General features: G+C 35.4%; 6 protein-coding genes and 1 long non-coding RNA gene across 19 annotated transcripts in view; 5 read left to right on the plus strand and 2 right to left on the minus strand.

Moving 5' to 3' along the window:
* The window catches only part of LOC148167010 (uncharacterized), a 72,780-nt gene extending 71,840 nt beyond the window's left edge, over nucleotides 1-940 (plus strand). For all 5 annotated transcript variants that reach the window (XM_088048243.1, XM_088048244.1, XM_088048242.1 and 2 more), the window contains one exon: nucleotides 1-940. In XM_088048243.1, the coding sequence (XP_087904369.1) occupies nucleotides 1-380 (380 nt within the window). In that variant the 3' untranslated portion in view covers nucleotides 381-940.
* On the minus strand, nucleotides 844-12,885 carry LOC148167011 (uncharacterized; the record flags this gene model as incomplete). Its single annotated transcript, XM_088046885.1, has 9 exons — nucleotides 844-1,099; nucleotides 1,150-1,287; nucleotides 1,333-1,449; nucleotides 1,496-1,609; nucleotides 1,660-1,812; nucleotides 1,864-2,265; nucleotides 2,360-2,632; nucleotides 2,682-2,741; nucleotides 12,804-12,885. Coding segments are annotated over 9 exons (1,545 nt in total), but the record flags the coding sequence as incomplete, so codon positions are not given.
* Past1 (putative achaete scute target 1) lies at nucleotides 6,526-9,948 on the plus strand. The gene is made up of 2 exons (XM_088047725.1): nucleotides 6,526-8,088; nucleotides 9,340-9,948. The coding sequence occupies exons 1-2, from the start codon at nucleotides 6,690-6,692 to the stop codon at nucleotides 9,537-9,539; spliced, it is 1,599 nt and encodes a 532-aa protein (XP_087903851.1). The 5' UTR covers nucleotides 6,526-6,689; the 3' UTR covers nucleotides 9,540-9,948.
* Nucleotides 12,081-22,172, plus strand: puc (dual specificity phosphatase puckered). 2 transcript variants are annotated; one of them, XM_088048245.1, is made up of 4 exons: nucleotides 12,081-12,198; nucleotides 13,082-13,682; nucleotides 19,672-20,016; nucleotides 21,064-22,172. In XM_088048245.1, the coding sequence occupies exons 2-4, from the start codon at nucleotides 13,112-13,114 to the stop codon at nucleotides 21,345-21,347; spliced, it is 1,200 nt and encodes a 399-aa protein (XP_087904371.1). In that variant the 5' UTR covers nucleotides 12,081-12,198; nucleotides 13,082-13,111; the 3' UTR covers nucleotides 21,348-22,172. The 2 variants fall into 2 exon arrangements, with proteins under 2 accessions (XP_087904371.1, XP_087904372.1); XM_088048246.1 differs by lacking the exon at nucleotides 12,081-12,198 and having other exon boundaries at nucleotides 13,012-13,682.
* Nucleotides 22,166-24,470, minus strand: LOC148167014 (uncharacterized). The gene is made up of 2 exons (XM_088048249.1): nucleotides 24,330-24,470; nucleotides 22,166-22,533 (listed from the first exon to the last, which is right to left on the minus strand). Exons 1-2 carry the CDS (start codon nucleotides 24,337-24,339, stop codon nucleotides 22,280-22,282), a joined length of 264 nt encoding a protein of 87 aa, XP_087904375.1. The 5' UTR covers nucleotides 24,340-24,470; the 3' UTR covers nucleotides 22,166-22,279.
* Nucleotides 24,412-25,008, plus strand: LOC148167015 (uncharacterized). The gene is made up of 2 exons (XR_015770918.1): nucleotides 24,412-24,655; nucleotides 24,921-25,008. It is a non-coding gene; the product is annotated as an uncharacterized LOC148167015 (long non-coding RNA).
* Nucleotides 25,000-27,597, plus strand: part of unc79 (UNC-79 domain-containing protein) — an 11,262-nt gene continuing 8,664 nt past the window's right edge. For 4 of the 8 annotated variants that reach the window (XM_088048230.1, XM_088048231.1, XM_088048237.1 and 1 more), the window contains exons 1-8: nucleotides 25,226-25,435; nucleotides 25,702-25,821; nucleotides 25,868-26,029; nucleotides 26,078-26,248; nucleotides 26,296-26,565; nucleotides 26,612-26,841; nucleotides 26,890-27,104; nucleotides 27,154-27,585. In XM_088048230.1, the coding sequence (XP_087904356.1) occupies nucleotides 25,333-25,435; nucleotides 25,702-25,821; nucleotides 25,868-26,029; nucleotides 26,078-26,248; nucleotides 26,296-26,565; nucleotides 26,612-26,841; nucleotides 26,890-27,104; nucleotides 27,154-27,585 (1,703 nt within the window). In that variant the 5' untranslated portion in view covers nucleotides 25,226-25,332. Of the gene's footprint in view, nucleotides 25,129-25,224; nucleotides 25,436-25,701; nucleotides 25,822-25,867; nucleotides 26,030-26,077; nucleotides 26,249-26,295; nucleotides 26,566-26,611; nucleotides 26,842-26,889; nucleotides 27,105-27,153; nucleotides 27,586-27,597 lie in introns of those variants that run through there. The other 4 variants (XM_088048236.1, XM_088048235.1, XM_088048232.1 and 1 more) reach the window with 4 other exon arrangements.

A 27,597-nucleotide genomic window follows, 5' to 3' on the forward strand; every position in this document is an offset into this window, starting at 1 on the left:
AGAACCAAGAGAGGTTCTACTTGTACCTGATCGTCAGCATTGCCGCCGCCATCCTGTTGTGTCTCACCATCCTCGTCGGGAGACTCTTGGTGCAACGGCATCGCGCTCGAAGAGAAGCGAAATTCCACGCCACAAACATCGCTGATCATTCTCTACCCAACGGGTTTACGGATGACATCAGTGAAGTGGATGCGGATATAGACTTGACGACACCGTTGCCCACTGTTGCTATACATTCGACAGCGGTGCCTGTGGGTAGCATCGCCGAAGTGGTGCGGTATCCCCACACTCATTCGCATACTCTTCGGAGGCCGCCGCCGGAGAGTGACGTTCCCAGGAGTCTCAGCAGCGGTTCCAACAGTCACTATTACTATGGGTGACCAGAATGCCCGGGGCGCACTGTGCCCACTTCTCCGACAACATCTGCGTGCCCGGGCCAACGTACCTACTGCTTCTAGTGACGCTCAGTGCCGCGACCAGTGACCCAGACCAAAGATACTGATATCCTCATCTCAAGACTTTGTGAATTTCGTTATGCCATTCTTTGAATTGTAATTACAAGCTCCGTTTATTTATTTCGTGGCGGGTTAGGAGTTAACTGTGCCATTCGATATATATATATATATACTCCTCTTGTTGCACCTTCTCCCAGTAGACATGTTGTTCTTCATTGTTATTGTAATCTCGGAAGACGGATTCAAACGACCGTTAGCTTGTAATTATAATTTCTCAAACTTTGTTAACAATTTAAATGACTAATTAATATCAAATTGTTTATATACTAAACTGGACCTTTATATAAAAGAGAACAGAGTACGTATAGATATTAAATACGTGTACACATGTCTTTATGTTGTTTCTATTAAATATTGTGTTTGTATAATAAAAGAAAATTAACTGACTGAAAATACAAATTTCAACAACAAAACTGTCAAAACTATCACTCCTGTGACTCTTTCACCACTTGAACACGTGTCTCCTTCTCTGCTACTCCCCGTTGGACATTGACATATGTGATTTCTGCAAACTATAGAATTCTTCAGTTCTGCAGGTGCCGAAATAACACACTCTAAACGATTATTACAATACGAACCATAATCTAAAATCAAAACTATAAAATCTCTTTTTTTCTAAACCAGAGACCATCACCTGCTTTAAAAGCACAAGAGCCATTATATGGTGTGTGACTTTCATCACAACTACACTTCTTATTCAAACATTTAGCATAAAGAATAGTTGCTGAACACTGAACATCAACTTCGCAATTATCTTTCAAACCGTCACTCTCTGAAAATTACTTCAAATTATGTATCAAACTCGAAGTTGACTTACTTTCATAACACTGAAGCGAATTGTACGGAACGTAATTTTCTTCACACTCGCAGAAACCATCGAGGCATATTCCATGTTCTACATTACAACTGTCCACGCATGGAGCTCCAATAGCACCTGGAAAGTCGTTGTTAACACCAAGACAATTTCTTTTGTTACATACTAGGAACACAAACGTTGGCTTCAAGCACAAATCCTGGTTTACATCCACATTTTTCATCGACGCAAAAACCATTAGTGATGTTCTTACAATCGAAGTCACTTACACACAAACCGTCTACAAACCAATCAATAATTCGAAGAGTAAAACACCAAGAGATTACTTACCATTGTCTTTGATTTTACCACAAGTCAAATTCTCTCCGTCAAACTCTGCGATTGAACTACATGCACACGTTTCATTCGAATTACAATAAACGTATTTTCCAAAAGCATAACACCACTCTTTTGAAAGACAGTTCCGGTTGTTTTGACTCATTGCTACAAAAAATCAAGTTAAAACAATTTAAAGAATGTTAATGTGGTACTCACTTTTGACACACTTCCTATTGCCGTCTTCGGCGAAGTAATAGTCGCGACAGTAACACACTCCGTCTTCACATTTTCCCGGTCTGAGGGGACAATCAGTGTCGTCTTTACAACCAGTGTTAACTCCCAGTTCAGCAGTACATTTGTTGTCATTGTCTAAGAAATACGATTTTTTGCAAATGCAAGTACCCGTTTTTTCGAAACACTCCGAGTTTGGACCTGTGCAGTCGGTATTAGAGGTACAACTCAATTGGTCTGTTGAGGACAGAAATTTTTGGATTTCTATTTCTTCCTCTTCTGCGATTTTTTTAGATGTGGGGCGTAATACACATGTTCCAAGGTGACAAACGGTTTTTTTGTCAGGATCTTGACAATCAATGTCCAAAGCGCAAGTCTCGTTGACTTCTAAAAAATTAGTAAACATGTTTACAAATCAGTTTGAGTACTAATGTCGAAATTGTTGTTGAATCAATCAAACTCTATTAGATTGTGGACTTACGAGCTATCTTTCGGCAATCTATATTGCCACGTTGGTAGTACCCATTGCTACACTGACAAGTACCAGATAGGCAGGTAAGAGACTGTAGATTATACCCATCATAACAATCAATACTGTCAGAACACTCTTCTCCTAAACCCACGTACTTCTTGCATTCACCTAGGTACCACCGAAATCCTTCTTTACATCTGCAGACGTATTTACATTCGCTGTTGTCTCCTAACCATTCGCATTGTGCACTATCTGTGCACTCCCCATGGTACTCTGTAACGTCTTAGAAGAGAATATGAAAATATATCTAAGAAACTGAGAAAATACATACAGGGTAGGCAAGTACCGTCGCTAATTTCCACATATCCTTTATCACAGCACGTTACAACACCTGCAAATGTTTAATATCATCAAGATTATTCAAATGGGAGGAATTGATAATATCTTATCGTACTAAAACACCTGTTTCAGACACCTGTTTTTATGTGGAAACCGTTAAATTGCAATAAGCTGGTTTAGTTTTAATTAGGATTGGATTAAACACGTGTTTATCTCTGATCCTGCAGATACCAAGACATTGGAGTTCTAAGAAACGAAGTTCCTTCTGAGACTATTTACAAAATTTAAGGTACTGAAGTATCCAACCAGAATATAGTAGTACTATTTGAAAAGTACCATTGGTTCTTTTCAAGTTCAACTTAAAACCTTACCAAGGATAGACGCCACCAACAAAAACTTTAAGTGTATCATTGTCACTATCAGAACTTCACTTGTCTTCCACTAAAATGGAACTATACGATAAAAGGGACGAACAATCAGTGATAATGTATCAAAATTTAAGTGCTAATATCTAATATGATATCCCCTCCAAGTTATTGAACTCTGTGATTACCAATTAAAGTAGTACTAGGCACAAATAAACCGAAGAATCTGTAGGTGAGACATTACTAAACTTCCATCTTCTGTTGGACAATGGGACCAAAGCAGTTCCTTGAAGGTAATTTTTACCAAGAAAGAAAGTTGCAAATATCTTTCGAGCAGTTTTTCAGTTCTGTTATCAAAATCTTGTGCCAAAAGAGCATGGAAAACTCGTCTTTTTCTCTGAATTTCTTTATCAACATTTTTAAACCATTTGAAATAGTTTTCAACATTCGAGTAAAAAAGGTAGGAGTGCGATTAGAAATGAGAATAGTCAACAATTCTCATGCGTTATCTAAATTTTTTATGAAATCATCCAACAATGACTGTTAAACATACCTGTTTCTTATGAGCAAAATAATTTCTTTACAACAGAAACCTTCATCTTTTTCAACTTTTTTTGTTAAACATTTTCACAGTATTTTCAAAAATGACATGTTTTCTTCACTTTGTTACCGCCTCTGATATTTGGAACACGTTAACCGGCTTGGTATATTTAGACACGAAGCGCTCTATTTTTAAACAATAATTCAAGTTGTTTCATTGCTTTATTGCTACAATAAGCTGCCGTAAATTCTCATTGGAATGCAGATTTGAGCCCCTTTCCTGCTTTTAAAAAATGTCAGAAGCATTCATATACAGGGTGTCTAAAATAGTTCGTCCAAATTCCTAAAATATGTCAAATTTGGTGCGAAAACAACAATTTTACCTAATACGTTTTAAACATTCTGATAAGCACAAGACAATGTGCGGTTAAATTTAAATTAAAAAAAATCGTCTGACCTCACGACGAATCTTGACGTCACTGCTGTGAAAAATTCCTCAAATTTTGAAGCCCCCCAAATGACGTCATGGTGTTGCCAACAAACAAAAAATACAGTTGGCGACATTTTTAAAATCAGTGTTTTTCCGGCCAAGCTGTGTCAATACGATTTTTATCACTGGCATTCTCTACTAATCAATCAACCTTTGTACATTAATAAAAATCATTTGAATTTGTTGTTGATTTTTTAATTAATTTTACGAGAGATTAAAACCCTGACGATTTATCATTGATTTATGTATTGTGATTACCGGTAATTGCGTAGTCAACTCGAAGTTTCTCAATAAATTAACAAATTGTAGCGACAATTTTAAAAATGTTTTTATTAAATTTTAGTCGTGTTGTTCATTTTGATTGCAAGTAAGTTGTTTATGGACTTTAATCGTGCATGAAACCAATGCCTTTCAGATCAGAAATAATCCGAAAATTGATAAGATTAATCGCCGCAAGATTATAAATTCAAGCGCGCCTAGAGACTTTTCGCATACGTTGGCACGCTTGTTTACTACAGTTTGACATTTTTTGCTGCAATGTTTTGGATTCTTTACAATTTAATTTGCGTACGTGTAAATCGACTTCACTGTTTATTTTTTAACTAAAAAATTAACAATCTTTTGAAGACTGTTGTGGATGTGAAAAGTACAAAATGCGAATACAATGTTTTTGAGGTTAGTTGTCAAAGTGACAGCCCCAATATTCACCGACTTTTTTACAGGAATCGTTGTAATATCAACGTGAAATGGATCAGAAGTCGAACTCAAAATTGATGGTTTATCGAACATGAACCAGAAATATCAAGAATTGGTAAGAATGAATTTTAAGTAAGTTGATTGTAACGTGGGGGTTGTAGTGGGATGAAGAAGGTAGTTCTGACACTTGGCACGTTGCTTGAAAAAATGGAGTTCCGCCTGAAGTTGTAACACTACAAAAAGAATCGTTATGGGAAACTGACATTTAGATGCTCATCCCTTTTCTGCTGGCAGGGTTGGAATGGTCGCGGCGAGTTTACTGCTAGATAAAATTCAACACTGGACTGTGTACCAAGAAGTCTTAGAAGTCTCCATTTTAGTACCGGCGTTGTTGGGGTGAAAAGGCAATCTAGAGATGACCCTTTAGGGCTGCAAGACTTCATCTATGCAAATTTGGGGCACCTAGACACACGCCAACAAATGTTAAGTCTGATGGTTGAGAACTTGGCCCTCATTTCGGGTGACTAACGTAAATCACACACTTTTACTATGTGCCAGTGGCATTGTTACAGCTTTTGGGGCCAGTTTCATCTCCAGTTTAGTCATGGTTGGGGGTGATACTTTTCTCACGACACTTTTAAATCAACCATGATAATGTTGCAACACCTATTGCTACATGACTGCAAGATTTTACAACCCTTGGTTATGATACCAGTGACTCCCATCCATGGTTTACTACAGTTATTATAATTGTTGGACTGATTTTAGTGATTGTGGGCCTGTTATCGCTGCTATGATTACACTTTGTAACAAAATTTTAGAAAAGTCATATTTATCTGATTTTTTTTGTTAATATAGTTACAATTTGGTTTTCTTTTAAAGAATATAAATATCATTTGTGTGAGTAGTCCCCAAGAAAAATTATAAATTCATTTGTTTCTCGCTTTGGAATAATAACAATTATATTCATAAAATAAAACAAACGTGTTAAAAATACAATAAACTATTAAAATAAAATGCGGTTTTACCTTAAAAATTTAAAATACAATTTTTGTTCTTTTGCTTTTTTTTAACAACTGGAAAATAACAGCAACTTTGAGGGGCAATTTTCACATAAAAAATTTGAACCCTTGGCATAGCCGATTTGGAGATTTTAATGCCGAAATAGACCTTATACCCTTATTAAAAATATAATAAAATAAAATAAATATAATATAAAATATAAAATTTTCTTATTTTATTACTATTTTGATTTTTACTTATTTAATTGTTATATAACACCCCTATGTAGATAAATGGATCAGCAAACAATTTACATTGTCATCTTACCTTATCTTATCTTTTTAATTCATAGGGAGGATAACAGCGAAAACAGAAATGTTTAAAATTATTTTTTTCTTAGTATAACTACATTTAGACAAAATTACACCAAAAATTTACAGAGAGCTTCAAAACTAACAGAAGCTACTAATTCCAGAAGTCAGATTTAGTCCAAATTAGTAAAACTGGTAAAAAATAATTGCCCGCTCTATTATTTTAAGAATGATTGACCCAAATTCTCGTGCAAGTAACCTTGAAAGCATCAATTTAAATATTTAGATCTTTCCTTTCCTCCTACGACAGGAACCGGAGGTTCCCGTTTATTTAAAAAATGACAAAGTGCAATTTTATGTAAATGATGAGAGATAGAGCGTTCGTGTATTATTGGTTGCCTACGTTGTGGTGTTTTTATTTAGGAAGAATCGAAATGGTGACGTTGGTATTGCCAACGTTGCACTCTGAATTGGTCCCTCCCACTAAAAATCAGGCGTGTAATCAGATCAGTTGATTTCACCAGATATGTCATTCCGTCTGTCTCATCGTGGTTTGAAGTTATTTATTAGTTAGACGGTGTAAAAGCAGTGTCAAAATGTTCAGTTGGTTAACGAGAGACAGCAATAAAAACGAAGTTTACGATAATGTCATCGAAGGACTTAAGACCATTTACAAGAACAAGCTTTTGCCTTTGGAGAAACACTACCAATTCCATGACTTTCACTCACCGCAACTGGAAGATTCGGATTTTGATGCCAAGCCGATGATACTTTTAGTCGGCCAGTATTCAACAGGGAAGACTACCTTTATTAAGTATCTCCTGGAAAGGGATTTTCCGGGAATCAGGATTGGGCCGGAACCAACCACTGATCGGTTTATAGCTGTAATGTATGATGATAAAGAAGGGATAATTCCAGGTAACGCTTTGGTAGTTGATCCTAAAAGACAATTTCGTCCATTGTCCAAATTCGGAAACTCTTTCCTTAACCGCTTGCAATGTTCCCTGGTGAATTCCCCTGTGCTCCAGAACATCTCCATCATCGACACCCCCGGGATCCTCTCTGGAGAGAAACAAAGGGTAGATAGAGGCTACGATTTCACCGGAGTCTTGGAATGGTTTGCGGAAAGAGTCGATAGAATAATCCTCCTGTTTGACGCCCATAAATTAGATATTTCTGACGAATTCAGACGTTCTATCGAAGCCCTACGTGGCCACGACGACAAAATCCGCATCGTCCTTAATAAAGCTGATATGATAGATCACCAGCAACTCATGCGGGTCTATGGAGCCTTAATGTGGTCCCTTGGAAAAGTACTCCAAACGCCTGAAGTAGCGCGTGTCTATATTGGCTCATTTTGGGACCAACCGCTTCGTTACGACGTCAATCGACGCCTTTTCGAGGACGAAGAACAAGACTTATTCAAAGACCTCCAATCCCTACCCAGAAACGCGGCTCTTCGGAAACTTAACGACTTAATTAAAAGGGCGCGATTAGCCAAGGTCCACGCCTACATCATCGCCGAACTTAAAAAAGAAATGCCCTCGTTTATAGGCAAAGATTCCAAGAAGAAAGAACTGATCAAGAGCCTCGGCACCATTTACGAAAGACTACAAAAAGAACACCAAATTTCACCGGGAGACTTCCCTGAAATCAAGAAAGTCCAGGAAATCCTTGCAAACCAAGACTTCACCAAGTTCCAACCTCTTAAACCGAAGTTATTGGAGATTGTTGATCGCATGCTGGCTGATGATATTGCGAATCTGATGGAGAAAATACCATTAGAGGAAGTTCAGAATAAAGAAACAACAGGGCATGTCAAAGGTGGGGCCTTTGTTAGCGTCGAGGACACCATATCACCATTTGGATACAAAAAAGGCGAAGGCATTGATGCTGGAGCAGGCGAACTTGATTGGATTGTCAGCAGAGAAAAACCGAAATATGATCAAATTTTCGATCAGATCGCCACCTCTGACGGCAAAGTTACAGGAATGGGTAAGATAACGTATCTCATATTACGTAATTAATTCTTCTTAGTCTTAAATCCACAAAACTAATTCAAAAGACCTAGAAGAGATCATGTGCTAAAACCACATAATTTCTAAGATTACAAGTGTAGAAGATCAACCACGTAACTTTCGAAACCTACAAAAAAATTCAAGTTATGTAATTAATAGAAGTATTTATGATTATAGCATGATCAAGTGGAAATTTATGATTTCATCCTGATCTTAGAACACTTTTCTTTATCTGATAAGCTGACTGTAAATATTCCAAAGTGTCCAATACAATTTAGTCTAGTCGGTCGAATGTCCAAAATCTTTAGTAAAATCGAATGAAAATATTAATACCTTGGTTCACTTTATCAGTTTAATGAATCTCTTCTATGTGAATTTAGGAATTAGAAACTCAATAGAATTCGAACTCGGTGTGACTAATTTGGATTAGTCATCAAAGGTCGGGTAGCCTGATTGAAGCCTCGTTGGAATGAATGTGCACGTTTTAATCCGTTTTGTCTAAATTAGTAATAGTAAAGTAAATATTTTAATTATCCCAGACCGCTTCTCATAATTTTCAGGGTCGCTGCCGCCATATAAAATTTACTGATTCAAACGCGACAATGTCCAAATATTGGCTTACAGCTTTATCTAATCAATAATACGTGTTTATTTGTATTAAAATTACTATTTTAATCAAAATATATGGTTCGATAATCCATTCAAAATTTCTTCAGAGCTTATTATTATTTGATGAAAAAATCAGTGAGATTGACGTCCCCTGGAGTTGAATGATTAATTTCCTCGGTTGGTTTTAAAATTTCATGCTCAACATGTGCAGTGTCAGCACCTGAAACTCCAATAAAAACTGTTTACAATAAAATGTGAGTTAAGTCATAAAGATGGTTACAACTGAAATTCCTATCATTTATTTCTGGTAATTTTTTTATCTGTGGGTAATAGAAATTCTTGGACTAAATGTTACATTGACCTACAAAACCACAAAACCTTAATTAAATTTGTTCACTTAGAACAAATAACATGTAAATACATAATTCAGGAGCATAATTGGTGGGTTTTAAGTGGTTTTTACCAACTTTTGAATCAATGCAGTAAATACTTGAAAAATAGATATTGAAAAACAAACACTGATAACTAATCAAAGTAAATATTACCTCGTTATTAAAACTGAAATTTATTAGTGTGACATTTAGTATAAATATTTGTTTAAATGTGTCATTTGTTCTAGCCGCCAAGAGTGAGATGCAAAAATCGAAACTCCCCAACACGGTTTTGAGTAAAGTGTGGAAGTTGGCAGACGTGGATAAAGATGGGATGTTGGATAATGAAGAATTTGCACTGGCAATGCATCTAATCAACATTAAAATTGACGGAAATGATTTACCATCGGAATTACCAGCACATCTTCTACCACCGTCAAAACGTTAAACTTAGTATTATTTTACCACCACCCACAAGTGCTATATATTTATTCTCTGTGTGCCTCTTAAGTCAAGAATGTACAAATTTCAAGAGAGATTGTATTTGCTTTTCTTGATTCCGATACCAAAAAATTAGTTTTATTAGTTTTCTATCTTTATATTGCAATACTAGCTTTAGTGATAATGTAAGAAAAAGGCCACAACACTAACACACTGCTGTCTAATATCAACATGTGATAAAGAAAACTGTACTGTATATAATGTATTATATAACGATAAATGACATTTTTAATTAGTTAAAATTGTTCATATAAGTCTTTTTTTTCTATTTATATTCATAACTTGACTGTAGATTCGTATAGGCACTTGAGGAATTATGTATTGTTATATTTAATTTAATAAAAAGTTTAAGTTGAGACGATTTTGTCATTGTTTGCCCACACGCCATTTGCATAATTGCTAAATTCTAGACAACAAAAAATTAATTCCCCCTGAACAAGTCAATTAATTCTTGGTTGCCTATACTACTTTAACAAAATCTGATAGAATAAAAATATTTCCACATAAAATCCCCACAATCGTCAGTTTTGTTCGCTTGCAATTTTGTCCAACATATTCGTACATTTTACACATCCAGGAATTTTGGCATTTTCCTTAATTTATTGCTTCCTATTTAAAAAACGCTTGGTGATGTCACGACCACAGGCACATAATTAAAAACTGTGTAAATAACATATATGGAAAAAATGTAAATTGTCGTAAAAGCATGTGACGTCAAGTCGTAAAATAAAATAAAAGAACAATTTTACAAAAAATATAAAACGCGATAATCTGTACGACAGTCATGTAAGTTGGGTTGCCTACCCGTGAAATGTATTTACCAGAAATTAAAATTTTTTGATATTTCCTGGACGATTCTTCCGCTGATTAAACACTGACCCAAATAAGACGAAGTTATCTTAAAATTTTGTCTAGAAAAACAACGACATGAGCGTGATTCATTTTTATTGTGAAAAATCGCAGTAATTACCAATAATTCAGTTCGACGAACAATGCGTTTTAAAAATATTCGTCATAAAACAAGTGCATAAAACCAATTTGATATTTTATAATGAGCGTTCTCGTAAAATTCTAACAATTCAAAGTTTTGAAATGATTTAATTGCGTTATACACTTGTGAGTCATTGCAGGTTTTAACAGTGATAAAGAGGTAGATAAGGAATATTTGTAGTTTTATATTTTAAATATGAAATTGTCCAAAACGTACTTATCTATTTCCACGTAACTATGACCTTGATTAACGTCGCGCAGAACCAACTCGACAATATTAAGGACGGCAGGACTGAGGAAAAAATTATTAAAAATAATTAACTTCCGATTAAATTAATTAAGAAAGTGTCCACCTCGCATTTGCATGTAAATAAATTTATTCCTGTAGTGAAAGCAAGGAGTGAGATCAGCATAAATTTTTGATAAAATTCACTTGGTAGGAAACTTTTGTGCTGCACTTAAAGGTTGTTGTAGTGTTTACTAATTAATAAGTGGAATTTTCTTAAAAAAAACCTTTACAATGGTGCATAGAAATTTAAATCAGGTTTCTTAAAGACATGGAGTTCATTTACGTTTTATGTTTTTATTTTCGAATTTCTTCCTGTGGCAAAACTAAAATGTTTCCGCGTAATTTTTCATTCCGAGCTGATTAAGTTATCGCCGGCCTTTGGTGGTATGACTGGTAGGTCATCTCACTTCTTGAGCGCGTTAGCATAGAAAGTAGGTAAATAGTGATTTCCTTATATTTCGATTAATAATTAGAAGTAGCGTGGTTGGTATCATTCGCAACATCTATAGCTATTTGGGTCGATATTCTATTGTGAGCAGGTCGAGTGGTTTATTTTCGTCTTTTACGGTGTTGAAGAAATAAAATAAAAGAGAACGATTGCGTTTAATTGATGGCATTTATTGTCGATGTTTACTTATAATGTTGAAGTTCCATGACGTGCTTGTATAAATAATGAATCATGTCATGTGAGGGCGATACTTGAGCAATTAAATGCGATTTTGCGTTGAATTGAAAAGTGAGAAATTTGGAATGTGTGATTATTGGACGATTGTGAGTCATATTTCGAAAATACACTGTCTGTGGCAGATGTTTGCAAGGTTTATTTAATGTTAATAACGTTGGCAAATAATCGGTTGGCCTTATCTAATGTGTATATGTAATATCTATAATGGTGTTATATCTAAACGGCCCCAACATCGGGAATAAGTTATCGACATCGACTACAATGAATCATTTTCGAAAGATTGGACTAGAATTGAGGATTAGTCATCATGTGGTACTACGCATGCGTGAGTGTCCTCAACCAACCAATGGCAAAGAAGGAATTGCAATGCGGGCATGAACTGAATGGTTCGTATGGTGCATGACTCATTGACTAATATTCATCCGTCATCGACGAGTATACGCGTACGAGGTTATTTTAGTTGGCATCGCAAATTTCGCGCTTTTAAGGATGTTCCATATTGAACATCTCCTACATTTAATATTTGAACACTAGTGGAAAATTCTGTGCTAGAAAATGCGGAAACTTGTGATCACAGTGCCTGTGTAGTTCCTATTTGTAAATAATGCTTTAAATACCTGTTTCGTCGGATTCTCTTCATTGGTAAGTTGATTATTTCCGAACGTTCATACCTACGTCAATAAACAATCAATAAACATGAAAACACCTCGCATTTCCCATTTTCCTGACATTTACACGCTCTATATTCCATTTCAATCAATGAAATTTTTTACAACGCGCTTTCCACCACAATTTCCCTCGCGATTAGATAATGACTTACCGTACTGCCGCTACTTTGACAAACTTTGACAGCTGTCAAACCACATGAAAATCGTACACACTGTACGGCATAATACAAACTCTTATCTTATCACACCCATCATAACAATAATTGCTAGTTAAAATAATAACAATTGCGATTTCGATCTGATTAAAACAATGTCACTGTGTTCGTTCTCGTGATAACGAGATAACAAGACTTGATGATTTTTCATTTGTCAACTTGTTGCTTCGTCCCCTTCGGTCATGTGAGCTCCAAAACATGGCGCTAATTTTCGAAGGGGCGAACCAACAAACCAAGATAAATGCCAAAATCACCACCCCCACCGCAAATTAACTACCAATCAAACACTTCCGATGTAATGATGCCCCAGGACTCAAAAAGTGTCAAAGTTTGACCTGTAAAAAGTACGATTAGTACGACTCACTTTGTGGTGGTGAGAATTGTCCCAAACTGTCTTGTAATTCCCCAAAATTGCCAAATCTCCACTTACGCGATCTAGTTAACAGTTAACCACAAACCGTCATACTGCATCAGCTAATTGTTGAAATTTTTTTCTTTCTACGTGTCCTGTCCCCTCCATAGTTTTCCCACTTAATTTCCTCCTCGCGGGGTGGAAGGCTCCTTGGGGGTGCGAGGTGTGCTTTTATAAAGAGAACAACAGCACATGTTGGCACAAACGTGAGTTTTCCTCAACTCTTCCAGATATAGCGCGTGACGCGCGGAACTAGCGTCATGTCAGTGTGTCTCGAAAGCAGTCGGCCGCGGGACGGTCTAAAGCTTCCTCTAAACCGAAGTTTTAGCGAACCAGGTCCTCCAACTCCCGGCCATCTCACTCTAAATCCTCCAAAACGCTGCAAGCTGGAGACTCCAAGTGTTAGTTTACCAACGAGCCCTTGCGCAGAAAGCGCAACTTTGCAAAGGGCTTTGGTGTTAAAGAAAGTAAAGACAGTGGATCCTGATGGGCTTAAGATGAAGCTGGAAGCGGCAAGACAAGGTCCCAAGTCTTTCGTGGTTTTGGATTGCAGACCTTTCATATCGTATAATGTTAACCATATCAACGGAGCTATCAATATCAACTGCTCGGATAGATTTAATAGAAGAAGGTTAGCACAGGGGAAAGCTACTTTGGCCGATTTGGCGACGACGAGAGAAGGAAAGGATATTTTGAAGAGACGAGCCTTCAAGGAAGTGATTGTCTACGATGACAACACGTGTGACAAGGAAAGGATAACAACCGCACAGCCTTTGCTTCTGATCCTGTCTTCGCTAGTGGAGGATAACAAAGAGCCTTCACTCCTCATTGGTGAGTTCTCAGTTTTTTACACCCACGACTTTGCGACTTGGCCAGCATTGCCGCCTTACGTTTGTTTATTTGCCGATACTTACGGCCGTGACTAAGACTCCATATATGCGCCTTGTCCCATTCTTATTTTAGCTCTAGAACGCTGAAAATCCGAAAACCGTCGACCTTAATTTTTCATTACTCATTCGGGGAACAATGGATGTTCTCATCATAATCCAAAGCTTTATTCTACTTATCTACAGAACATATGTATACAAGAGAGTCATCGCAACTAATAGAACTCCGCGATAATGGACAAAACTGACGCAAAGACCCAAAATTTTGGCCCAAAGCGAAACTGCGTAGATACTTTCGCCAGGCACAAGTTTTGCTATCCACAATTTCACTATAAAAAGAAATGATTCTATTCACTGTTTGATTTATAACTGAGCAATACTGTTGTAACTGTTAAGTAATACTTAAATATTTATTCCTATCCACTTAACTACGTTGTAAATTTGTTTTGCCACATTAGCTCAATTGTGTACTAATAATATTAAATAAATGCAACGTCAGATTTAGCAGAACGAAACCTTCTTTTTAATAAAACTATCATAAAAAACCTGACCCGAATTAAATTTACGTTAAGCCAAAACAAAGTGACTGAAATAAGTTGGAAATTAATAAGGAAATGACCTTTTCTTCACGAGGACACAATACACGATATACAAAGAAAGTAAAAAATCGAAAGTGGATTTTAATATTTCAGCCAAAATAAGAGCGAATTTCTGACCCTCTACCTTCGAGAGTAATTTATCAATCATCAAAAAAACTGAACTAGGTCAGGTTTATTGTCCAAGCTATCAATATTATCGATCCGTTTTAATTAGCAATCTACATTTTTATGTTTAATTGCGGTTACAAATAATTGATTATCTGTGATAATTGCTGCCCAGGGACTATATTAAAAATTTCATAAAATTTTAGACTACTTTAAAGGAGTTACAAAGTATCTACAGTACAACCTCGATTATGCGTGCTTCTAATCGAGTTGTTCAATAAACATACGTTTTAAGGCAACAGAATTATTTGGAATTTTTTTTTAATTTAAAATATATAAAAACTTCAACAAAATTAATCAACATCTTAACAATAACAATTTTTAATATTGAAAGAAATTGAAAACAATCAACTCTTATAAAACATATTACAAAGTAAAAAAATCTGGTACTTTCATTTATTTCTTTTTGGGTCCCAAAATTTTCTCTGCCATTTGAGTTTTTAGTTTTTTTAATTATGAAGGATTTCATTTCAAAAACAAATATTTTAAGCATTTTTCTTAATGTTTGTGAACACTACTATTCAAAGACAAAAGTTTTAACTCATAATTTTGTTTTTGCTCGCTGCACTGACTTAAATCTCATTAAACTACACCAACTGTTACTCGTAAAATTCCAAATTTTAAGTTTTCTAACATTGGAAGCAAAAATACGAAGTAATTGGTCTTCGATTTGTGTTTTTTGTAAGGCACGGATAATCCGCCCCCGGATAATCGAGCTTCTACTGTATCTTAATAGACTGAAGTGTCTGATATTTCACGTTGTTTTGTGTGGAATATTATGATTATGATGCTTTAATCTCAACTAGAAAACCGTCTTTATCTTTAAAATAAATATTTTTATTTAAGCACTTATCCATCATAATGCTGATAAAATTTAAAATAATAGCATTAAGAGTACAATTATAACAAAATGACGTCAGTAGCCTTTTTTTAATCCATTGTAATACTGATATGAAACACTTAGTGATAATTTTACTGTACGAAATTATCTTTTAAACCGCGAAATGCGGGTCTAAATTTTTTATTTGTAATTTAGTTTGAACACAACGTTGTAATTACATTTTTAATACACCTACGGATTTTTGCTGAAAATCGTTACGTCGTACCATTCCGTGAAAATCGGAAAAAGCCACAACGCAATTATGTTTACATTGATTCTCCGGGCAGTATAGACAGATTTTTTCAAGCAATATGAAAGATACTTCTCTAGTGTTTTCGCCGGTTTAAAAACAAAACTTCGTGTCATTCTAAGTATTTATAGAAATCTCGCTTGCCAAAGTTTTTTGTGTGTTTAATGACTAATCGGTTCCGGGAATTTGGCGGGAAGTTTGATGTTCAAAATTGAGTTTCTGCGAATTTTTTTTGTTTTCCAGGTGTTGTTATCGAATTTGATGTTATCAATGATTAATGACAAATCAAATGTGATAACGATCTGTAAAATCATGGACACGTCACAATGAATCTTAGGTTTTATGGTCAAAACGATAACACGTTCTTCGTGTGTTAAATAGTTTTCCAATTGGTAATTTCCAGTGAAAAATAGCTGGTACACCCAAAATGCTTTTTGTTTTAATCAGCATGACTAAAAGCAGGTGTTCACATTAAACACTTGAGTCAGTGCGTTGTTATCATAAACTTACGCACCCTGTGTGGTAATTAATGAACCACACAGTTTAAGGAAAATCGGACCGGTAAACAGAAATTTCCTCGCTTGGTTATTGTTATTTTCTTAATGATTCATTTATTTTCTTCATACATTATGTATTTAGAAATTTCTGAATTATTCATGTTGTTCGAAATTTTTAACTTCGATTTGCGATCACATGGAAACAATACCGATTAGTTTTGTTATCACATGAATCATTCTTTATCACGATTTGTTTCAAAATCTATTAATCCCAATAGCAGTTTGCACACGTTTACATCATTATCTGGCTCCGAGCTTGGTAAACAATAACACGGGATTAGTCAGAACAGTTCTTAAACTCTTTAAAATTACTCACGAAACAGGATTGATATGGTAAACAAAAAAAAAACTGTGGTGTTTTCTGGAAGTACAAGGGGATTTCAATTTCGTCCTTGAGTGTTTAAAATGACGCAGAACATAAACATTAAATGGACAGTGAATGACGCATACTCCCCACCACGAAACACATCACTTCAGTGATCGTGCTCAGTGGAATCACTTGGTATCTTACATAGCAGTCAGTTAATAGTGATAGTGAAGTGTATAAGTGATGAGGATTAAAAGACCAAGCAACTGCCTTGTTTTGAGGTTTAGGCCCATGCCACAACAAAGTGAGTTAAAAATCCGCGCTTTTTTGAACCCGGAAAATGACTGTCATGTTCCGGGGATGTAAAAATGTGCCCACCCTTGTCTTAATCATACAAGTGTGACTAAAGCATATGTACAACATTTAGACTTGACTCATTACAGTTGTCATATGTTACCCTTTAGGGTGATTCACCTCCGACAATAACACAAAATCCGGGTCTCAAAAATTTTGGCAATATTTTTGTTGTTCAATTCGCACCTTCCAGGGCTTAATTCGCACTTAGTCATCACAGAATTTGTTGTGGTCTGATGACGACATCAGCTATCGGGGTGTCGATTGCAAACAATTCATGATAAGGGTGACGTATTGTATTGCGTTTAAATAAAAAAGTAGGGAGGCAACATCTGGTCCTAAGAAGTCCAGAGGAAAAATCCGTTATTGTTCCCATTTAATGTGAGTCACCAACCAACAAATAACACGGTTTTGAATGATCCCTCTGCATTAGGGTTGAATTATGAATCATGAACTAAGTGTTTAAATAATTTTTATTGAAGCATTAATACCCCAATATGCACCAGATTTTTTGAAATGACTCACGAGCTTTGTAATGCAAATTGTATTTATTATTCATGATTTTGAATTCCTGTACCCTTCTTGTCTTACTCATGAATAGAACTAATTTAAATGCTGTGTGAATATTTCTGGTTGTTCTGATCTAATAATGAGCTAATTAATATGGTCATGACGACATGTGATGATTGACACGTGGAGGAACCTTACATAACACCCGAAAAAGGGAGTTTTTTGAATTTAAACACACTCCATATCTAAACTATTATTGTATTTAAATACAAACTTCATGAATATTCGAGTTTGTTTTGCGCACCTTCTCACTATTTTGTCAAGTTTTTAAGAACCACATCAACGATAACAACCCGGAAATCATAAATTCTACCCGAATCGAAGATTATAAATACGAAGTAAAAACATATTTGATTACCTATTGTTTATTGACTCTTTTAATGCGCATTTGCGCCAAGTTTTTTTGCTAAAATGTACACTGGGCAGCAATTAGACAAATCGCTAAATTCAAAAGATGAAAATTGATGTTAAAAATTTCGACGGATTCAGAAAGTTCAGTGAACTTTATTTTAAAGATTGGAAAATCGATTTTAATCTTAAGTAATTAACCTATGACTTAAAAAGTAAAGAAAACACTAAATTTCATCGGCTTTACTTGAATTGAATTTTCTAATAATAAAAATTAAAAATACATGTGACATGGAATTATGTTGTCTGCAACAATAAATTCTTTCAGCTATTAAAATAATTCTGTGATTTTCCTTCCATAAACGACTGAGAATTATTTTTCTGGAGTTTAAACGGCGTAAAAAAAGAAGACTTGAAATAAAGTGCAAAACAAAATTTTAAAATTTAAATTTGAAGGAAATGAGATGAAAATCGAAAACGTTTAATGTCTGAATCAATAAAACTTTTAAATTTCAATGTAGTTCTGAGATTTTCCATCCATAAACATTTTTGTTATTGTTTAGACTGGGATATTTCTTTAAATTAAAGTTTAAAAATCGCCAAATAAAAGTTGAATAATGTAAACCTGAAATAAAAATTTAAATTCAAAGGAAATGAGGTGAAAATCGAAAACGTTAAATGTGTGAATCAATAAAACCGTTTTTACGTTCTAAAATTTCAATTTCTGATGCTTTCCATCTATAAAAAAATTTTTTACTTGTTTAGACTGGGATTTGTTTTCTTATTGCAGTCACCAAATGAAAATCGAAGTCGTAAAATAATGCAAACGTAAAACAAGATTTTAAAATTTAAATTCAAAGGAAATGAGATGAAAATCTAAAACGGTTGATGTCTGAATCAATAAACCTTTTTTGCGTTCTAAAATCTCAATTCTAAGATGTTCCGTCCATAAAAGATTTTTTTACTGACCGGGATTTGCCTTATTAAAGTTTATTTATCAAATTTTAAAGTTTAAATTCGAAGGAAATGAGATGAAGATCGAAAACGTTTAATATCTGAATTATCAACTTATTTTACATTCTAAAATCTTAATGCAATTTTAATATTTTCCATTGATAAATGACTTTTTTACTTGTTTTTTTAGACTGAGGTTCTTATTAAAATCACCAAAGAAAGTAGGCACAAAACAAAATTTTAAAGTGTTCTAAGGAAGCCTTTTATTACGTTTTAAAATGTCAACGAATTTTTTTTCATGTTCAGGCTAGAATAGTTCTTTCTAAATTTTAGAAAGTCACCAAATAAATATTCAAAGATCTGAAATAATATTTTATGGCTTTAAAACAAAAATTTGAAGTAAATAAGACGAATATCGAAAACGTGGAATGTCTGAATCATTGTATATATAAACTTTGAAATCGTATTTTGAAATATCTTGCGGAGTATTTAGTACATGTATACACATAACAATGTGCATATTCATAGATATGTACATTTTATCGATAAAAGTCCCGGGAAATAATTCCACAATAGTTGGTTTGTCATAGTTTTTAACAGTAAATGCGCGTGTAAAAAAAGAATCGTAGATGAAACATTAATAGTTAGTTTGGAAGGCAATGACAATGAGAAGGTCGAAAAATCGTTTCCGAGTTTTTGAGAAGTAGGAACTGGAAGTTGTTGTTTAGATTTATGGATTTGTCTTCCGTGTCCTTGGAGACTGCACTGAACGCGCCCATTTTAATAATAATAATACAGCTTAGTCATGAAAGTTATCAGAATGTTTTTTCGAACGGTTTGAAAGGTAGTGCGGGAAATTTGTGTAGAGAGTAGAGTAGAAATTACATCAGTACCGCAGACACGACGACTTGTAAACGCTTCAACTATGAGTCATTCTGGTTCTTTTCAGGAGGTCACACCGAATTCCATCGTAAACACAAAGATTTATGCGAAGACACATTGGTTTCTGGTTTAACATCTCGGGGTTTACCATCATCTGCCTCATGTCCGGCTCTGTCTGACATAGATTCACATCCGGCCTCTCGAGTACTGCCCTTCTTGTATCTGGGCAACAGCAAGAATGCAGCTGACTTGTCTTGTCTACAAGATCTGGGCACCACCTGCGTTCTTAACGTTACACCACAGCTGGAGGGGTACCATGAAACCTGTGGGATCACCTATAAGCAAATACCTGCGACCGACAACGGCCATCAAAACCTGAAACAGTATTTTGAAGAAGCTTTCGAATTTATTGGTAAGTGAGTCATTTAGTTAAAACAGGAAGACGGAACAACCTCGTGTGATGACAGACAAAAAAATACCATTGCCCTATCTCTCTATACCTTGGCGCACGGTGGATATCTTATGAATGGTCGCACATTTGGCCGGGTATCGGCCTTGTTGAGAGTTTTGAGTCACAGCAATTACTCATCCTACTCATTGTTCAAGGGCCGTTGGCCGCCGTTCCCGTGACTCATCCCCGGCATCCCGTAACCATATGCACAAGACATTAATTGTATTAGAGCCCTAAAGCCCTACCTCTTTGTTGGTAAACACAAAACCAACAACCATTTGCTCTCTTTCCCATCCTGTTATGAAACCACCAGGTCAACATTCTTCTAAACAATTGATAATTAAATTTCTCGAAATGTCAGCACCGGTGAAATTCGCTTACATAACACCAAACTATTTCCATTTCTCACTATCAATACTAATTCATAAAACTGCCACGTGTTTATTTATCACCAAGCCAATGGAAATAAACCGATCGCGTAATTATAATGCAACAATTTCCTTTTTATGGTGTTTCCTATTTTCGGTCTTGTTTTAAAATACCTATAAATATCAATTCTAAAATAAACGAAGCTTCTAATAAAGACCGACTTTAGGAGAATGACTCACCACCTCTCTTACTTCACACGGTTTGATCTATTTTCATCGGCCCCAAATACTTTCCAAAATAAAAATAAAATCACATTGTAATTATACTCCTCAACGCCGACGTTTTAAAGGTTGCATACCTTCAAAATGGAATTCCGGAAGTAAATTTCACCAATTAAAACCACTCGAAAATTATACTTCGACATGGAAGGTCAATAAATCTCAAACCTTGAGAGCGAGTTTAAACCAGCTTATAGATAAAATAAGTTCATATTTCTTTAAATAACATTCAATGAATCAGACCATAATTGCAAAACTCTTTATCCGATACGGTACACATTTTCCACGCCGGGAAATGGACATTTTTTATCATAAATACGCGGGAATTTCGAACCTTAAACTTACGAATTTTTTTTTCCAGAGGAAGCAAGGAATAACGGACTACGGGTGTTGGTACATTGCCAGGCTGGAGTTTCACGTAGCGCCACAATAGCAATAGCTTATATAATGAAGTATAAACAAATGTCGATGGTTGAAGCGTATAAAATGGTGAAAGCTTGTCGGCCTATAATATCACCGAATTTAAACTTCATGGGACAACTTTTAGAATTAGAACAAAGTTTACGTAGTGGTAGCAATAACAATCATCAATGTCGCTGGAGTCAGCAAACCAGTGACGAAGTGACACAAGGCTGTAGTGTTTGAATGAGTTATGAACATTAGAGGTTTTTCAACCTTAAATAAATAAATTTTAGTCATTCAACTCGCCATTTAATTTTCATTCTAGTCTTATATTGGTGGAGCATTGATTCTGAGAAGCTTTAAATGCGATAGTCATGCAGCCTGTGGGGAGTAGGTAGCTTTAAATACTAATTGTAACATAATCAATGCTTTACTATTTCAGAAATGGCTGTGTACCGATAAAGATATTCATTATAATAGTATGCAGTAGTTATTGCGTGTATTTTTTTTATTTTAATGCAGCTGGTTTCCTTTAGTGTGGCTAGTGGTAGAAGGATACTTCTTAAGTCGTGGAGGATTTAGTGATTGTATTCATAAATGACAAGAAGTAGTTTAAAGAAACCCATATTAGTCGTATTGTCGCAGAATTTCAATATCACATCTATAGTGTATTTAATTTATTACTTATTATAGTGATTTATATATCAAAAGGCTAACTATAAAGTACGGGTTATACTCCCACTTATATTATTGTCAAGATAATGTTGCCATAGTTACTGTTCATTAAATCATAAGTCAGTGTTTAGTTTTTAGTTCTTAATTATAATCGTACGTTTTTTTATGTTGATTGATATGTAGAGGACATTTTTCTTTGATTTTGGAATATTATTTTAGTTGCGTTTTTATTACTACAAGAATCAACATATTTATAAAAATTGTCGTTGTAATTCAAAGGTACACTTCGCGATTATTATCGCATTAACAAAATTGTGCCTTCACTATTTTTATTTATGAAATTCAAACCATCGATATGTTCAGTCCATATTCATAAATTACAAAAAAACAAGAGTTTGTCTTTTATTTCCCCACCCCCAATCATCATTAAGTTTTCACTATTTTTAATGAGAAACTTACAAATGGTACAAAATCACAGTACAAAATTTACAACAAAACATTTACAACTCTTCATGATGCGAAGGAAACTTCTTCAAAATAGCGTTGTACAAATTATAGAAAGCATACACACTGACGGTTATTATAACAAGCAACGCTATACCAAAAACAACGCTCAAAAAACTTCCATCGATGAGTCCAACAGCATTTGCTCTTCTTCCTTCATCTATATCTCCAGCACGTTGCCTTTCAGCCATCAATCTCTTCATATTGTTCAATCGTTGCCGAAGCTCATCAACTGTATCCCCAGTTGGTTCTAAAAACAGAACGGAATTTGCAGAAATATTAAATGACTCAACCAGAGGGTTCAGATTTTTTTCAGCCGAGTCACTAGTTTATTTTCAACTAGGGTCAACACTTTCTTCAAAACCCGTCAATAAAAGTTACAATAAATCATTTTCGGTGAACCACAATTCCAGGTTTCTCCAGGTGACTCATTTCAGCTTTTTAGTAAACGCTGGAAATAGCGATGACCAGGTTTTATGAGCAGGTAAGGACACAAGTCGATGCTCTGAGAAATTTATTCACGGTGAGAACAAACGGTTCATTAAAACTGAATCGATTTGAGTCAAAAAAATGGTTCAGGGATTAAAAAAAGATTCATTTCATGCTGGACACTTGAAAAAGTTGAGCTGTTTTCGCATCGAAATTACACGGGGAAAAATAAAAGCGAGGCGACCAGCAGCCGGCTGGAATTACACATTTTCTTTCGCTGTTTTTTTTTTTAAATTTGACGAATAAAATTTATGAGAAACTGTTCTTACGATTTAGAAGGAAAAATTTGGTTTTAAACACAAAATGTTTGATTTAACGAAAGTATTTTTTACCACTTCTTATCAAACTTCTAATTATAGAACCGTAAAAAAGATGAATTTCTCGTCCTCACAATCTCTTTGTTGTCGCCTCCATCAGTTACAAGAAAAAATGGTTTTAACGAGAGGTGAATTCACAGGTTTTGTCAACATTTTTCTCATAAACTACAAAAGATGAGAATTTGAAATTTTGGGAACAAAAATAAGCGAATTGAATGACAATATTCACATATTCGTGACACTTTCGGTTATGACGGAAGTAGTAGTCAACTTCCTTATTTAAAATGGAACAGCTTATATATTATTGGATTTTCAGATTCTACATCCAAGTTAAGGGTGACTTTATGTTATAATGTGGTATACTTAAATTGAACCATTTCAGATATATCTTGATTTTTGTAAATAAAAAATGCACAACGGCAGTGATTTTTTTTTTCGAAATAAGTACCTTATAATCTATTTCAAAATCGCCACGTTAATTAAAAAATAAGCACAATACAAGCGTACAATGAAATTTTGCATTAACTTTATGTATCGGACACCTATTTCCTATTAAAAATACGGAAAAAGAAGTGTTTTTATTCTTTTGTTTCCAAATTTGTTTAAGCATGCTTTGGAATGGTGACAATTCAATTTTATGTGGATCTTAACAAAACTGGTGGTCTAATAGAAATAGAAAATTCTTAAAAATGTTTGTCGAAATATTTTTTTTGTAAAGTAAATTCAATTTATTTTTTTTGAAAAATCGAGATATTTTAGAAATAATACAATTTAGGTATAGCACGGTTTCTAAAAAATGATCTTTAATTTGCATTTTCCGGCATAACCGGAAGTGTCACGTAAGTGTGAATCTATTTATTCGATTTGTCTTATCCGCTTACTTTTATCTACAAAACTTCAAGTTCTTATCATTTGTATTTTCTGAGAAAATTGGCAAAATGTATATTTACGTTTACAACAGTTAAGCGGTTAAACCTCCCAAATTTTCCAGAATATTTGAACAAAAAAAATGTAATTCTCCATTTTTTCGCCACGTTGCGTGTGCATGGGCGTTATAAATCCGTGATTTGTTTTAATAAAAATATTAAAAACGCATTATAACGAAAAACTGAGTCGATTAATGAGAATTTAGTGATTTTTTACTGAAAAACAACGATAATGGTGAAGCGAATGAAAATGTATAAAAAAGGCGTGGATGCGAAGCAAAGAAGTAAGCGTCAACTGAATTTTAATGTCTCACCTGTGTCCATTTTAATGCGTCTGTCAACACAGGACTGTTGTCATTATTGATTGGAAGAGCATGAACATTAGAAGTGGACCAAATGAGAGCAAGTCGTGGGAAACTGGATGATGGACGGATCGAAAAGACGGAAGACCCACCCTCATCTGAAAGTTGCGCACGCTTGCAGACACATCCCTTGATGATTTCAGTGTTTACCGAACTATTTTGCTTAAATTTTTACTCAAAACACGTTGTTTTTGCGCAAATATAGTGCTAAGATTCTTATATATTTTAGTGCGAAAACCTGAACAAAATTATTCGTGAATTTATAAATAAATTTTGGTGTAAGTTGCCCGAAAGGACAAATAGCTGTTTTTTCTTTTGATTTTGCACTAATCGTTGTCGAAATTTGTGTGACACCTTTTCTCTTCTTCTAAAAATTGTTGTTGGTCAATATTGCTTAACTAAGCTAACAGCAGTTGATGTAATGTTAAGACCAACTGGTTTTGTTCATCACAGGGGAGGTAGAAGAAGTGTTTCTCTGGGTTTAGTTCATTTAAATGTTTCAAACGAGTAGATCATCAAGTGCATTGTATGTGTTGTTGACAGGTTTTGGTTTTTGTTTAAAATTCGTACTTTAAAGTAGATCAAATTGTGACGGATTCGGTTAAAGGCGCAACTCTGGGAGAGAACCTATTGATGAAGATATATCGATTGGTTGCGAACTAAGCCCGCCGATGTACAGTGCTTCTCTTCAAATTTAGACTGATGTTTACGACTGATCTATTAAATATGCGCTCTTATATAAATATGCGATGTAAGTGCTAATTGTAAGTAGCAATCGTATTTTTAGCGCGCGCGAGTGTCGGGTGTCAGGATGCTATCGATCTCCTATAGGAGAGGATGCTGGGATTGCTGGGGCCTAGCCACGTGTCTATGTCCCTCTGTTCTTGTAGAATCCTTCAGTTGTCCCTTATTTTCTACCACTATTGATTTGTAATGGGATAACGAAGCTGCCCCCATGTTGAAGATTCCCGCACGTTTTAAACAATGTGACCTCAGTGTTTCCCTTGCGTTTGATTATTGTGACTGCATTGTCAACATGGGTACTCGTGCTGCTGCATGTAAGCAACTTTATACCTTCTATGTTGTTCTTCACTGTCTGTAAATATTGATGTGCAAACTGCTGTCTTTGGTACTGACCAGAATCCTAAAATTCAAATTCAAACAATCCAAAATGTGAGACTCATTTTACTCCAAAGACACATTTTCATATTCACTTTCACTCTTTCTTAAACTCCAAAACTGACTAAAGTCCATATTTTGGATGAGATTTCTTGTCAGTGTCAACAACTCAAACCAAAATTTACCACTTAAACGCCCATGTTAGTTACAGCCAAAATACGCAGCTTATATGACTACCAACTGCGTCTTATGCAGGGCGTTATGCCTCCTCCTTCGGGGGTTGACATAGCAAACACCATCAAGTACTTCTCACAAACGCTTTTAAGTAAGTTCCAACAATCCCAAGACACAGTACTTATTCTTATTTTCAGCCGTTCTTAAAGATGTACCCAACTCGCCTTTCGATCTTTTAAAAAATCCAGAAATGGACTCAGTTCGCATGGGACTTTTTCCAAGCTTAGACTACAAAGGGCTCTACAACTCTCTTATTCCTTTAATCGAAGTCGCACCGCTTATTCAATACGGAATCCATTGTAAGCTTCCTCAGGATCATCAACAAACTTACAATGAATTACTTCCAGCTTTCGGTCAAGCTACTCTGCAATGTCTTGGATGTCTTTTACCTTTTTTGGAACATGATTTAGTCGACAATTTGCCTTATTTAACCGCATCTTCAATTGCAGTCCTTCCCAGCAGCCTCCATCAAGACATCGTCAATTCTCTTTGTTTCTACATTCTTCCTTTTACGATCAGTAAGCTGATGAAAGTAAAACTTCTTCGTTGTATTTCGAAATTTTAGCAAGACACAACAAGCGCGACCAAGAAATCTGCCAATCCGTCTCTGCCGTTATCATGATGGTGTTCCAATATTCAACCAACCCTGCTCATCACTGTCAACTCCTTGAATGTTTAATGACTCTCAAACAAAACATTTTGAAGGACATTTTGAGCGTCATAGCTTATGGTACGTCAACTGCACGATCCTCAGCAGCCAAACTCTTATTTTATTACTGGCCTACATTCAACGCTAATTTATTCGACAGGAAGAATCTCATATGCAAGTTCGCAGGTAGATAATAAGAGAGTTTACCCACAAAAATTACGGATTTTTTTAGATCCTACACCTTTTGTTTGTCAAAGAGATATGTGCCCAAACGCAGGAAACGCTGAAGCCGCTAAAGTTTGCTACGACCATTGCATTTCGATCACTTTTGCCAATGACACGCCGCCACCGCTTTATCTGTGCATAGAATGCGCGAATGAGATACACAGAGAACATCCTAATCAGATGTTTTTTGATATTTTGCATCCTATGCAGCAGGTGTCGATGGTCTGCGAGAATAAAGCAAGTTGCGTGGTTTTGGTTAACATGGTTTTATTTTTGGGGTTTTAGAACTGCCGCTCGACGGATAAATCCGCAATTTCGATTTGTTTCGCGACAGAATGCGCTAGTTATAACGGAAATCATCCGATAAGATATTGCGAGCAATGCCATAATAACCGCCATAATAACAGAAGGGGTGGAGATCACGTTGTTCACAAAAGCTTACCACCTACTTGGAGCATGGATGCAGAAATGCAGACTTACATGGTGGAAGCGATTGTGAGGTACGACTTTGCAGGACGTTTTGGTCATGGTTAAAATGGTGTTTTTTAGCTTGTTGAAAGAGGCAAAGATCCCCACAGTAGAGACAAAGGAGAATGTGGAGGGTAAAGCTCCGATACCGGCTGTTGATAATATAACGGTAGAGGAGAGACAGCTTTTAGGTAGATACGGTGTTTGGTTGTTGGTGGGGAGATGTACCCCAACAGACAATACACCAACTGAAGTATTAGGGCGGCTTTTAGCAATGCTTTTCCATTGGTTTCATATGACTGCATATTCATATGATGGTAAAACCAATCTGATTCAAAATCTGTGTAACTATTATCTTGCATTTTGTACAGGCCAGGAAGAAAGTACCTTAGAAAAATTAAAGACTGAAAATGTATGTGGTTGGCTGAGAGAAATCAGCAAAACCCATTATAAACTTTTTATTTCATGTCTTTTACCCCATCCTCCTGAATATGCCCGAATTGGAGGTCACTGGTACGTTCTTCC

Source organism: Gnatocerus cornutus, chromosome 10, assembly GCF_029298725.1.
Source record: "Gnatocerus cornutus isolate USDA-ARS CGAHR chromosome 10, icGnaCorn1.1, whole genome shotgun sequence".
Lineage (NCBI taxonomy): Eukaryota > Metazoa > Arthropoda > Insecta > Coleoptera > Tenebrionidae > Gnatocerus > Gnatocerus cornutus.